Raw genomic sequence first — 15,048 nt, 5'->3', positions numbered from 1 at the left:
TTTAAAATACTAAAACCAGAGTTAACTAACTGACTATCAGTACCTGACAGCACCTCCACCAAATTTACTTAAGTTGTTCTATGTAAGCCCTTTTTTAAATTCAGCAGACATTTGGTTTTCACAAACCTGCTTGCTTTCAACTCTGCTGAACTGAATAGTGCCCACCACTGGGAAAGATTTGACCACAATGAACAAACTAATGTAATTCAGTAGCACCAGATGTTGCCACATGGTGTTGTTCTATTCTTTCCTACAAAAGAATTAAGTTGGCAGATTATTTTTTCCCCTACCCTTAAGACACCATTTTCCTCACACTGATGTTAGGAAGTGTTAGATGTGTTAGGAATTCCACAAGGTATGTCTCACTCTGCTTTCTGAGGAACATTCTGTTCCAGTGGTGCTTAATTAAGAAAAAGCAGTTTTGTTTTGCAGAAGTACTGGATATCATTTAGTAATTTAAATAACTCTTTTTATCCTCCCCACTCTCACCAAGACAAGGGGGGAAGTGGCAATTTCTGGTACAGTTGAGTTGTGAACTCATAAGAACTAAGATAACATATAGACTACTTACTTTGGTTTCATAGGAAACATTTAGCTGATTCTTACAATGCAGTATATTTACTCATAAACAAAACAAAATGAAATAGAAGATTTATCTAGGAATCCCTAGTTTCTTAAGTATCAAGCTTACACTTGTGGTACAAAGCAGGCAATATACAACATCTGTGTTCAATAAAGGGCTGTGTCTGTCTTAAGTTATTGTCAGCCATAAATTCACATATAGGCCCCTAGGGCTTGTTCCCACTCTTTTTCCAATACGTCCCCAAGATCTTCTTGCCAAAGGGAAATTTAGTTTAAGTTCTGGTAAAAGAGGCACACTTTAATGTCAGATAGTTTCTCAACATAAAACCCTTCTGAGAACCATTCATAGCCAGTAGCAATGTTCAGGGATGTACTGGAGGAAGCTTATTTCTACTGAATAGTTTTCTACACATAAAATCCATGACCTGAAGGTTGCAATAAAGTACTTCTCTAAGTCTTGAAGTAAATCTTAAAAAACAGAGTAATAAGTTACCAAAAAATGTTCCCACATGAAGTGGTACTTCACAATGTCAGCTAAGTACTCAGCTGCAACCAAAATTAAGTATGATGTGTTTGTTAGGAAACAAACCAACTAATAGAGTCCAAAAAAGATCTTAGCTCTTACCTACGTATTCAAACTCCTCCTTCAAAGCCATACCATTGTGAGAAAAACATTGCTGACATATAAGGGCATACCTAGAAAACATGAATAATATACAGTAACATGAGCACAGATCTTTCTTTGTATCACACAGCTAATAATATTCAGAACAGAGGTTAGGTTTGCCCAAATATTACCAGTTTCCCTGCAAAGATATTTCAAGTGAAACACTGAGAAAGAGCCATTTCTCAAGTATGAAAATTTTGGACAAGTTAATTTACAATTCTTTTAACCCTGACATGGCTTAAACAAAAAGGTTAAGAAACTTCCTTTCCCCTAAGTGTTTAGGTATTTTTTAAAGAACATTTTACCTGTTCTGAGGACCATCACCAACCAAATATTCAATAACTCTATCCACAACTCCTCTTTCTCGAGGAAGAACAGGCCTTGCCAAAGGAGGTCCTGGAGGATGAAGACCTAGAACATGAATTATATCAAAATTATTTTTCACTGTATAAATATTTTTTCACTGTATAAATAGGCATTATACTTTATTGTGTGTGCTAGTGTAACAAAATAATTACATCTACTTAATATACAGGGGTATATTTCTTAGTCCACTAGGAAAGCTGTAAGATTCTTTAACCCACAATAGTTCAAAATTCTTCTGCTGCTCCTTTAGCTTATAATTTTATTAAATTACTCCATTTTTACACCTTGGACATGTAATTAAATTTATAATTTCTAAAGAACTTAACGTATCAATAGTATTTGATTGTTGACAAATAGAGGCTTTTTAAGAAAGAACAACTTAACTATCTTCATATACACTCAACTCTGCAAATTTACCCTTGTAGTTTACACCAATAAATCTACCAAAATCAATGGCAACAATAGAAGAATAGAGATCAGGGCCATCTGCTGTGCTGGAAGCTGTCCTGTCCATAGCATGGAGGTTTCAAAGAGATTATCTTTAAGATCCCTTAAAATCCACACCATTCTATGATTTTATGAAGATGTCACAGAAACACCCCCTGGTTTCTGTGTAATTACTATACCACATAACCATGCCCTCAGCGTGCATTGAGTCTATACATTAAACCTGTCCAGCTGTTTGCCATTTTGGTAATCCACATTTAAGGACAAGTTGGAAGTTTTCAGATTTATGCTTAATTGAAGTGGCCTTAACAGAAGGCCACTATAAAGATACTCTTTCCCCCATGTATTTAACAAACTACTACCAAAATGAAACTCCTTAAAGAGCAGGTAAGAGCCATGGTTGGTTCTTTTTCACCTCTATATACAGTAGTTAAACCAAAACACCAGCACAAGTTTCTGTTTCCACAATGTTTTAAAACATCTAGTCCATTGTACAAGACAACTGCAAACTGCCAGTTTCCATTTATATAGCTTTGAGTTCTTTTAAAAATCCAAACAAAGGACAACTAAGACAGTATAGTTTGTTAGTATGCTGAATTAGTTCAGAAGGACATTTAATTGAAAGATATTGTGCTAAAAACAATTGACTTCAAACTTTTTGGGGTTGTTTAGATTTCCTTTTCTTGTATCAACTTAGCCAGGGACAGGATCAGGACATGCCCAGCCCTAGCTTCCAGCACCTAGATAAACATCCACATAGAAGTAACCTGTACCTCCTCAGCAGAGTATTCACAGAATATGGGAGTAGGAAGGGACCCATCTCGATCATTGAGTCCAATTCCTGGCCCTACACAGGACACCCCAAAAATCACACCATCTACCAGAGCACAGTCCAAACACTTTTTGGACTCTGTCAGATTTGGTGCTGTGACCACTTCCACGGGGAGCCTGTGCCAGGGCTCTGGGTGAAAAACCTTTCCCTGATACCCAGCCTAAACCTCCCCACCTCAGCTTTGTGCCATTTCTTTGGGCCCTGTCACTGGCCACCAGAGTGAAGAGATCAGTGCCTGTCCCCCTACTCCCTGTCACGAGGCTGTTGAAAGACCACAGTGAAGTCTCCCCTCTCCTCTTCTTCAGGCTGAACGAATTGAGTATCTCAGCCACTCCTTGTAAATCTTCAACTCCAGACCAGGAGGCAAAGACAGCACAGCAAGCCTTACTATTCAATAACGTGATCCAAGATGGGCTTCATGTTTAAATTGCACTAAAAGTAACTGCCAGCAAATTACCATTTCAAGCCTCCTCCCTTTTAATCTTCACAGATAGGGCAGAATGTACTAATTTGTGGTAAACCTCACACTCAATGCCACATACAGCTAACTTCCATCCTCTATGCAAATGTTAAACCTTGTAGGAATGCAATGCCCTCTTGTAGTGCTACACACAGAACAAGACTAATCTTGACATTAAGGCTGTACTATTTCTAGCAGCATATCTTTCAAGACACGTCTTGTCAATACTGGATATTTGACCTAAATGGACTGTCCTAATCTTTAGGAGGACAAGAAAACTCGTTCAGAAAATACTGCAATTTACAACCCATCAGTTAAGTACAAAAAAAATCCATACTCAACACAAATGTTTTTAAAATAGGCCTTACTTTCACAAACAAGGAAATTAATTCAGGAGATAAGAATCAGTGAATGCATTTCCAAGTTATCCCTGTATTCTGTCAACAAGTAGGAACCTGGACCAAGAAAACTGTCCCAGCAGTAAGACAGAATAAATTCAGTGCAATATAAACTGTATTCTGCTAAAGCTGTCCAAAACAGAGGTCAGGCAAAATTCATTTCCTGGAGCTTTACAAAAACCTGCAAGATCCAATACTTCCATCAAAAAAGGCTGATACAATCTGCAACAAAATTAAAGCCCTAGAATAATTTTGTGAATACCTGGTTTACACGCAAATGTTAACTCAGGCCTTTATTCAGAAGACCAAGTTTTCATATAACTTGCAAATCACCAATATATGAAGTTTCCAAAAGTCAATAACCAAAGCAAAAATTAAATAGAGTGAAACATCACAACACATTCCAACAACAACTTCAATTACCTGCCTACTAATAACTCAAGCCATCTTGGTTCTCATGCTGTTATGGACACCAGTAATTAATATAAACATCAAAAGCAATCATTGTAGAAAGACTGGTCATTTTTGCAAAGCTTGGCAAACTCTCAACTACCTGCTGGTTATTAATTTTCAAACATATGGGAGCTCTGTGGTAATACACATTAAATTGATTCCCCCCTACAAAATATAGTATAACAAAAATGAATTCTTAACCTTCTGTAAAATAGAGATAATTAAGGCTATTCATATTTGTTGCAGGCCAAGCATAAACTCAGATGCCATATAATTCTTATAGATACTAAATTTATGAATTTTTCACTACAGCTACATGACTGAGATTTTATATGCCTTGAAGGTTTGGGGAAGTTCAAGAAAAAAGAGGGCTTCCATATTAACTGACAATTGCAGTGGCTCCCATTGTTATCTATGGCAAAGTAACGTGTTAGGTCAAAATTTCAGTTATTTAGTGAGGAAAAAGTGCCTATAGGGCATTATCACAAACATTACATCAAAAAATTTAAATCAAAAATATTGGCAATTGTCCTTTCAAACAAGTCAGTTACTATATTTTCCTTCATCCTCTAAAACATTTATGCAGTAAAGGCTGAATTTCATCCAGCTTATTCAATGTGCCTGAATCTTCCCCTAAGAATAAAGCTATTATACAGCTAATACTTTATTCTACATTCAGCTTCCTTAAAAAGGAACACGCAATTTTAAACTCATTATAGAATTTTTGGTAATCAGATATCAGTAAATGTGATTTGCAACCAAATGACCAATTTCCTGGTGCAAGAAGCTAATTTCTGGTACTTCAAGATAATCAAGACTTACTAATAACTTGCCTTTACAGTTCACTTCAGGAATAAAAACAAATTTAGCAGCTTCATAACACAGGTAAAGAATTACTAACATCAAATAAGGCTTAATGGACTCTATAGAGAAGGGAGATCACAACTTTCCATGACAAGTTTATTCCACTATACTAAACAACAGGAAAAGGTATTTTAACATTCAGCTTCCCAGGAGCTCAGACAGCAGGTGTCAATATATTATCTACAGCTCTACTTTTTGATTGTATCATGGAAGCTAGTAAGGAAGGACATACAGTCGGTAAGACTTAAGTAGTCTCAAGTAAAAATCAGGAACACAGGGCAGAGAAAAATATTCTTGATCCCTGTACACCGAGCAGAGAACTACTCAACGTTAAACTGGTGCTCATGAGATTCTTGGCAAGTTGTGCCCCTTCTATTTTCAAGACAGCATTTCATCTCCTTCCTTGCCTTGTGATCCAACTTGCTAAACATCCCACAAAGAATGAAAGGCCTGGCACAAACCCACACACAGCTTTACCACCCACAAGGAAAATGAGAACAGTGCTGCCCACCCAAAACTCTCAAATTTTGCAATCCTTCCAATGCAATTTAGTTCATATTCTCTTTATTATAAGTCCATCCCATCTGAACACCAAATAGGAAATCAAGGGAAAAACATTTGCAGGATATGCAACCAAATTTTAAGGACTACTCATTCCTACCAGATTTCAACCTGTTGCTAAACTTTGGACTCTTGTACTAAAATAACAATGCTATTTTAGTATTCAGCTACAACACAGACAACTTTTCTGTTGTATTTGGTATTCCACACTTTAATCTATGAGTATAGGCTGCATGACTATACCTTCTAGAGTAAAAATTTAAATAAATGTCAAGATCCATGTTAAAAAAAATATGTGCAGGGTTTAGTGAGAAGCATGAATGTATTCTGAAAGTGTTCTCCTCTGCACCTGATTTATACAAGCATAGAGCTCTTCTAAACTAAGAACATAAAAAGGTATGCTATATTGTTGACTACAGAATACTGCAAAGTTTTATTGCCATTTAAACAAAGAAGCTATAACAGTTAAATGAGCTCAGGCAATAGGTTTCAGCATCAAAAGGTGCCAGCTGTAAAGAGTTATGGCTAATTGAATATGGAACTCCTGCTTAATCAGATAACTGCTCTGCTATTTCCAAATGAAATGCCATTTCCATACTGTCTGAAAATGGCCTCTTTTATTGGTAACCAGAGAAAACAATATAAACTGTAAATAACATTAAGTGCTGTGTTTACCCATTCCAGGCACTGAAGTGGCAGGGGATCCAGGGCGCCGTGGTACAACAGTGGATTGCAAGGATGGCACAGCAGCTCTTTCTGGGAGCCCGCTCAGAGCTGGGCCCTCTCTCTGCAGGCTAGGAGGTGCTGGAAGAGGGGACTTTGGAGAGCCTTGTTTAGGAGTTGCAGGTGGGGGTGTAGAAGCATTTCTTTGAGCTGCAGTCCTCTGACGAATTTCTGACAAGAATATTCACATACTGAATTTAATATCTAGCATAAGCAAAATATTAGTAGAAGTGCATTAATATTGTTATACCAATTAGCAAATTACAGAATCAAACAAAACCAGGAAGGTCTAAAACTAAACATCAGCTGAGCATGTCATAGAAGCAAATACCACACAGAAGTAAATACCAGATAGAATATTTCAATTATCATAACTGGTAAATAAACTGTTTGGGCAAAATTCTTCTAGAAGGAAATAAGAGAACAGAATCAAAGTATCTGCTAAGGCAGAACATTGGACATAGAAACAGCAAGACTCAAACCACTATGTATAGAACTGACCAATTTTTACTCCATGGCTTAAAAATGCTTCAAGTATTTAGCTTTCCATGGGACCAAAACTATTCATTCAGTATCTAATATGCCCAGGTTACATGCCCAGTTACGAAAAAAAAAATCAGATTGGATAAATCAAACAGTTCTAAAACCAGAAGAAAAGGAAATGCTTCATTCAGGTGATGTAGTTTGACTGACTTGTTTCAGTAACCCCATTATCAAACCACCTGCATGGATTCTCACAAAGCAAGAATGGGCTCTGCCAGAACATTCCCGTGCTTTTACCTCTTCTCACACCACTACCAGTTACTATTAAATCACAATCATGAAAACCTTAATATATTTCCTCAGTTGTTCTTACACGAAGCCAAATATCACCAGAGCAACATACCATGGTTTGAATGTTGTACTAGTCATGCAAGCCTGAGGTTCACACACTATTGCAACAAATCAAACAGAAATGTAACCATTGCTTTAGGTCTGCAGATATTTACCTGGTTAACAAGCAGCAGGTTAGTCTCTACAGGGACACCCCAGTAACACCCACACCTAAACTGCAATACCCTACAGTTAGTATATAGCACCATGTCACTTTGAACCAGCTGGCATGTCTTCCTTCACAACAAATGGAATTTAACACTACATTTGGACTTTAAAATTACTTCCACGAGTCTCAAGATTAGACAGATTTTATCTGCTGACTTTGTGACAAGCTGGAAGAGTTTAAATGCTTAGCAGGCAGTTTACAGGTCCACTGCCACCCAGCCACTGGAGAAGGGGTGTGCTGAGTCTGAAGGAACGATCCCTGTCCCCAAAAGTACAACACGAGCATGCTAAGCTGCTGCTGTGGGTGGAGGAGGTGAGCATGCTACGTCAGCTGGCACCAGCTAAGAAAGAGCTGCTATCACTGCAGCACTAGGGCAAATGTAACAGTTCTGTGGGAATACAGCCAATCCAGTGCCATGAAAATTGCTACATACATAGGTTATGGTCTTGCCTTCTTATCTGTACATATAAATATGATTAATACACAACAGAAGAAAGAATTAAAAATTCCTTGGAATCACTACTTTAGAAACTACAAGTTTAAAAACTACAGTCTTACTAAAAATCCACCTAGTTAGGTTTCCTACAAAGCAGAACAAATCAGTACTTTTCCCCTGCCACATGTGCATGGCTGCATTACTTCACACAACCTCATTGTCCAAATTACATCAGTCAATGAGTCTGAAGGTTCTGTATTTTAGCATGATTTTAACAAATATTTGCCCCCTCACTATTTCAGCTGTTCAGAATCTGGAAACTGGGATTAATTGGTGAGGTAGTTGCAGAAATTCCATCAGCATTTCCTTGGTGACTTGCTTTTGTTTTGAAAACTGCTCCTGTATTGAAAGTTTTATATGAAGTAAGAATTCATTTATGATGAACCTCCCCATTCACGTCTTCAAGATCTTTATGTGAGAGCCATAAGCAGTAATCTTTCTAGTTTTTCTACACTAGGTTAACTGCATTCTTTCTATGCCATCTGACCAACAGGCATGGTCCATCTCCAAATACAAAATATTGATTATAACCCATGATTTATAGTCAAGTTGGTGTTACAGTTTCCAGTGATGTGTTTCAAAAATTAACCTAAAAGGTATGTGATTTCTCAAGTCTTTTCAGGTCCACATATGTACAAAAAATTAGTGACAAATAAAAAGCCTAATTCCACTTGTTCCAAGATAATTTTAAACATCTGTAAAGACATCTTAGTCCATTCTTTTTTCATTACAAAACCCTCTTTATTATTGTTTTACATAGAAAAATGTCCAAGAGCATTACTGTAAATTCTACATATGTTACTTTTACATTTTGAAGGCTTTCTAGACCATGTGGTTTAAGCATATTAATTGTTTAAGAGCGCTGAGTCTGTTTCAATAGGTCATGGCTATATTCACATTTATTCTGAGCCCATAATACATTATTTCTAAGCACTTTCTATGCTGCCTGCAAGAGATTTGCCCCTTTTGCCTGCTCCTTCTAAAGGGTCATTTTTGGCAAGTCTTCTTTAAACTACTTTCAATTAAAAAGATACTGCTACTTTAATAACTCTTTCCTCATATTTTTGGTCCTATAAAGATGCTGAACCAGTACTTTACAGTAAGTATTAGAGAGATATGCTTCAGTAGTTTTAGTTTCATTACAGAGTTAAGAATGCAAGACTCATTGCTAGTTTCCACAAAATATTGGGTTATTTACAATGCCTTTTTCCCCCCTTCACTTGGCTTTCATTCTATTCTGTGATTCATACTTAAGACAACTTGCCAACACGCTGCTGCTCCCCAAGTAAGAGAAGTCACCAAAATCTGCATTATGAGAAAGTGAGAAATGCTGTTCTTGGTACAACCAACAGCCCATCCATTCCAGTATTGCCCTACAGTGGCTGTAGATGTTATTCAGTGACAACACACAAACCTGAATTTCTGATGCCTACATTCCTGATACCATCCCCACGATCCATAAATGCATTGTCATGGACAAGGAGAGTACAGCCTTGTCTCATCTTTTTAGTATCACATACAGACCCTTTACCCATGAGCTCCCCAATTCCTGCTCTGCACTTCTACAGTAACAGCCCTAATATTCTTCTGAAGTAATTGCATATGATCTATATACTTCCCAAATTGCCTCAAGATGCAATGTGTTAAAAACAAGCCTTTGTAAAGTCACAGATTTCCATAATTCCAAGTTGCACAACTTAGCTAAGAAACATGTCCATTGACCTCAACACTAACACAATTTACCGCTACTGCTGATGTAGTTTTAATGAAGTTTTGACATTTTCCAAGGATTTTCTTCAGCAATGATATTTGTGTATCCAAAGTCAACAGCATGAAGACACATAAATAGCTTAGAAATAGAACTTTTATTCTCGAAACACACCACAGTTCAAATTCTGCAGTTACCAGTATTGGACACTTCAGACATAAGCAGACACATTACTTAAGAGGTATCTACTCAACTGATGATTCAGTATGAGCTCTTAAAGACTATTACACTACTGCAGTGGTGAGGCAGTGACATGTTTCATGTTTACAAGCATATCTATTTTATTTTTTCCTCACTTCAAAACACCCTGATTTTTGTAGAGAAGAATACATTATTTTCATAGAGCTACAGTACACTGTAGGTCAATATATTTTATATAACTTGTTGGCTTTAGCATCAAAGACTAATCAAGCATTTTCTTCCCTCCTCCTCATGCCTATATCCATCCCACAGCCTGCAACCCATCTTTTATTGCATTATTTTTAATTCAGGTCACAGAGTGATCTCATTTACAATACACCCCTGCTAACAGTCATATTTGCAAAATGAAAAGAGCAGGTACCAACAACAGGATATTGCTGATAAATATTTCACTGCAAATATATACTTACCCTATTTTTCTATATGGCCAAAGTACTAAATAAGTATATATTCATTAACTGTACCCCTCAAAAAGCATTTCTAAACAGATAAAATTGCAATTAAATTTCCAAATTCTTTTCCTTCTGGATTTTGTCATGATTTTTATGCCAAACACAAGACTGACCTAAATCATCTGTTAAAACTACCATTACTTATTTCAGCAATACATGTCAAAATCACAAAAACTGCAAGAAGAGCTAAACACGCAGGAAAATTGGGCTCCTACCAGTTGTTTTTCTGAGAACCAACTATTATGCAATACTGATTAAACCTTTGTACCAATTAGTATGATGTGCAAGCTTTCATTTCAACCAGTAAGTAACCCCATACAAACTAACCTTTCATCAGCTGCCTCATACACAACATTGTCCAGCTTGATTACGTATCAGTTATTGTTTATCATCTTTTCAAAAAGACTCCATTACAGAGCTCAAGAAAATTAGTTCTGTTGCTTGGCTAGCTTGTGTCCAAAAAGAAGATCAGGGAAGCTTTCATGTTAACTTGCTAACAGGTATTTTATTATTCCAAACCACTCTAATTCTACCACATACTACATGGACCAAATTATACCACAACCACATAAAGGTGCTATCTAGTTACAGTAAGTTATATACTGCACAGAACAGATTCATTTTGGGCAGACATTTAGTGTGAACAGCAATAAGCTAGCAGGTTTTTTGATAGCTAAAAATTGAAATAATTACTGCATATAACAAGAATTATTTGGTAAGTAAACTTTATTTGGAAATTAAGTCTCCATAATTTCACAAGCCAAAGGCAAGCACAGCTTGTCCATCTTGAACTATAACATACCTCCAAAACAGAATAGTCTGACTAACCACTTAAATGTGGACAAAAAGCTGCACCAATTCCAAATTCAATGTGTTAGAGAACAGATCAGACAAATGAAAATAAAATTGTGCTGCATATGAACAAGTGTACATTGACTCACAGAATCATTTCGGTTCGAAAAGACCCTTAAGATCATAAAATCCAACCATAAGTCATGGCAATTGACAATTTTTTTTTTTTCCAAAATCCTTTCCAAAGCTAAACTACACTTTTATTCAGGATCAAGCAAGAATGCCCATGCATCCCAAAAAGTTGAATCTGTTTGAAAGAGAATTGTACATTGTGTCCCCACTTAGAGGTTATTGGTCCACACCACGACACTCTCAGAGAGCACTCTTTGCAAATGAAACTTTACTATAAGATTCCTTCCACCAAGCTCATAAGACCAATTTACAGCTAAGCTCTAAATAAAAAGTTCTAAGCAAAGATAAGGTGGGCAAACTCCTCAGCAACAACTCTTTCACATATCTGTTCATACCACAGTTATTAACACAGACCATAGCCCACAGTGACAGGCTCTCAGAAATAATTCTAACTCTCTCAGAACCTCTCCCTCCCAGCCCTTCTATTAACAGTCAAGACACAATCAACACAACACAGCATATGCTGGATGCAACCGTAATCTGCTTTTGTCTGACTGGATCAAAAGCAGAGGCACTACACTTTGGAAACCCAAACATGCACAAGACTAATTAACAGACACTGACCAACTCACTTCTCACCACTGCTCCTTACGCAGGCTGGTAGAGGGGAAGAGATCAGTCATGTACCTCTTAAGGAGTTTCAAAATTGGTGCTGCTCTCTCTTCATAGTGAGTAAAGACTTACCACTGTTTAATTTATAGCTAATTTTCTGTAGATTTCTATATAGAAACATACATTTCCAGGCAGTTTCATCCCCTGGTCAATGTTATTTGCATTCTGCAAACATATCTGTCACCCTACAACTGGACTACTGGAGTGACTTCTAACACAGTTTAAGAAGGATGAATTTTATGAAGAGTTTTAAAAGAGCCTAAACCAGACTACCTACACATTACAGGTATAGCACAAAATTCTTGGCAACCACCCATGAGCTGTATTAAGGCAGAGAAAAGAACAGGGTGTCAGAATGGCCCTTCAGCCTGAACAAGGTATGAATGCTGCAGAAATAGAGCATGGGAAAGACAGGTTAGGAGCAAACTTGAAAAAAAGCTGTTGTATCTAAGACAACAAAAGAGATTAAAGCTTCTCTACTGAGGTACTGCACTGCAACTATTCACTGTCAATGTCAACAAGTAAGGACTATTTTAAAATATTTTCATGGCAATTTGAAGCTAAGCAAGAAGAACAAAACAAGGATTTGATGATGCAGCTTATAAACACCTTTGTTAGGAAATCCAGGTGCTCTGCACTGAACAAAACAAGTACTCCAAGAGTGAAAAATGGGAAAAAATAAAAGTTTGGCTACCCACAAGAGTTAAACACAAAGTTGACAATTCTAACACTAAATTCTAAAGCAATCTGTATGTTATGAAAAACTATGCATATCAGATTTTGCAGTTTATTTTGAGCATCAGCCCTTTCAGGTTATAACAGCGAGTTAATGACAAAGATTGTACTCACACTTTGAGACCAATCTTCAGTATTTGGGTACCAGGCAGCTTTCACACTGTGCTCATACAAGCATTTTCAGTTCAACTACAGCACACTACACTTAACAAAAATTAACAGTTGTCTGTCTGCATAAATATTCGCAAAAATACCACATTTTTAATGTAAGCCTTCTACTGTGTGTGAGATCTGTTGAGTTTTGAAACTTGTGTGGGCAATCTGGAAACAAGGCTTCCTTGAAACACATTCAAGTTTTTCTATTTTATTTTATTCAATGGCACCTTTAAATGGAACAATGTAAACCAGTAAAAAACTGTCCGTTCTTTGTAACTAGAAAGTAGTTGAATTATGCACCAGCTTCTTATTCCTCTCTGGGCACCAAACAGATGTAGCTTAAGCACTGCATTAGGAAAAGTCTAACTATCCATAAATAGAAACACAATTGAAAAGCTAAGTCAATTAATATTACACAAGATTTGAAAACACCTTAGTATTCTAGAAAAGTTGCAAGTATGCCACAAGAAGTTAATTTTCTCTCAGCTTTAGCATCAAGCAGCATTAAATATCCTGCTGTCTAGAACATCAGGCTTTAGTAATAGATCCCTTGCCTGAAAAATACAGAACAGTAATGGGCATAGTCTTGAACAGTCTATTAACCCTAAATAAAGGTCAATTGATCTACAAATTTTATCATAGACAGACTTCTAGACTAGAAATTGCTGTGAAAGATGAGTATCTATGCTAAAGAGCACCCGTTTTACAGGGCTATTACCTTGTCCAGGTCTTGGGGTTGCAGATGTTCCAGCAGATGGTAGTTCAGCCTCCTGCCAATTAATGATAAATAACATTATCTGAATGCTCAGCTCCATAGTACGTTTCATATTACATCAGTATCAATAACAAGACTCACCTTTGCACTTGATTCTGGATCAAACCTTTCAAGGATTAGTTTAGCATTCTTGTACGTTTCCTTTTCCATTACTTCCTCAAGCTGGAAACAGAAAGGTTCCACACATCAACAGATCATTTTTCAAAGTATTTCCCCCCACCACAGCCTCCCATTTACAAGCATCTTATCAATGTTACCAAAAGGCAAAGCTCATCCATGAACCAGTAGCATTTTCAGATACCTGAGGATTTTTTTCAATGGAAAATAAATTTTGCTTTCAAAAATAGTTTCCAAACTCTAATGGACTACTTGTACTTAACAGCTTTATTGCAAGGAAACACCAAATATTGCTAATTGTTTACATATAATGAGGAGAATAATTACAAGCACCAACTTCAATAATGGAATGTGCAAAAATCTATCAGCCATCATTATTGGAAGTTATTAGACATGACAAGCAAATGACAGGCAATTCCTTAGATTTATTTCCTCATAGCACTTAATGCTATTAATTTAAGGAAGGTCGTTAGCCAAGTGCTTTACAGAATAAAGTCCCTGTGCCAATTAACTGCTGTCAGCATCGATTTTAGATTATTTATTAGCAGAAGCAATTAGCTTGCTGCAAATGCTGTGAAAACTCACTAACTAGAGAACAGCCATGGAATTTGCTCAAATGACTTTAAAGGCTGGATCTACATCTTTACAGCAATTCAAACTGCTTTTCAGAAAAAAGGAACACGTTAAGAATTTAAATTAAAAAATTTACTGAGAACTATGCATACTTTAGGGAGTGTAATTAAAGCACTTCATTATTACAGCATTTTATTTACAATGCACTCAAGTGGCTTTATAGCTAATACATGGGCTTAATTAAAAAAAGTAATCACTAGTAAAGTATCATTTTAGTGGTTAACAGCCAACATCAGAAGCAGCTTAACTTTGAAACAGATAGCTGAAGTTATGACAAATACCTAACATGGATAGAAATTACAATACATTTTACAGTATCTTAAGCAGACCTTTCTTCCTAGATATGCTGACTAATGGCCATGTTCAGCTAAAAGTGGGGACTTTGTTTGTTCTGAAGTTTGCTGTTGGCATAAACTGCAAAACTGAAAAGGTCAGTGGTCAAAAAATTAAATTCTCTCAAACTCATTTATCACTGCTAAGATAACAAATGGTGCAGGTTAACATGAATTTTATGCCATTATTTAGCTAGTGAGAAACTAAAGTTTCAGCCACTCTGCATACACAGACTGTGCAGGAGTTTTTCATTCAGAGAGATCTCAGGATTACAAATAGACCTCAGAAGCTAAATAAAAATTCACTCTGTTTAATGGCTACTGTGTATTCATTTAACACTCACTCCTCCACACATTTCTTGAAGTTTGAGGCAAGGAATACTATCCAGGCT

General features: G+C 36.7%; 1 protein-coding gene across 3 annotated transcripts in view; it reads right to left on the bottom strand.

Annotated features, from left to right (window-relative positions):
- The window catches only part of LNPK (lunapark, ER junction formation factor), a 40,911-nt gene that overhangs the window by 8,295 nt on the left and 17,568 nt on the right, over positions 1-15,048 (bottom strand). For all 3 annotated transcript variants that reach the window (XM_064434366.1, XM_064434364.1, XM_064434365.1), the window contains exons 7-11: positions 13,656-13,736; positions 13,518-13,569; positions 6,306-6,524; positions 1,555-1,660; positions 1,208-1,278 (exon numbers count right to left, since the gene is read on the bottom strand). In XM_064434366.1, the coding sequence (XP_064290436.1) occupies positions 1,208-1,278; positions 1,555-1,660; positions 6,306-6,524; positions 13,518-13,569; positions 13,656-13,736 (529 nt within the window). The remainder of the gene's footprint in view (positions 1-1,207; positions 1,279-1,554; positions 1,661-6,305; positions 6,525-13,517; positions 13,570-13,655; positions 13,737-15,048) is intronic.

This window comes from Passer domesticus, chromosome 10, assembly GCF_036417665.1.
Source record: "Passer domesticus isolate bPasDom1 chromosome 10, bPasDom1.hap1, whole genome shotgun sequence".
Classification (NCBI taxonomy): domain Eukaryota; kingdom Metazoa; phylum Chordata; class Aves; order Passeriformes; family Passeridae; genus Passer; species Passer domesticus.
The sequence above is the reverse complement of the archived record's forward strand: the minus strand, read 5'-3'. Positions and strand labels throughout refer to the sequence as shown.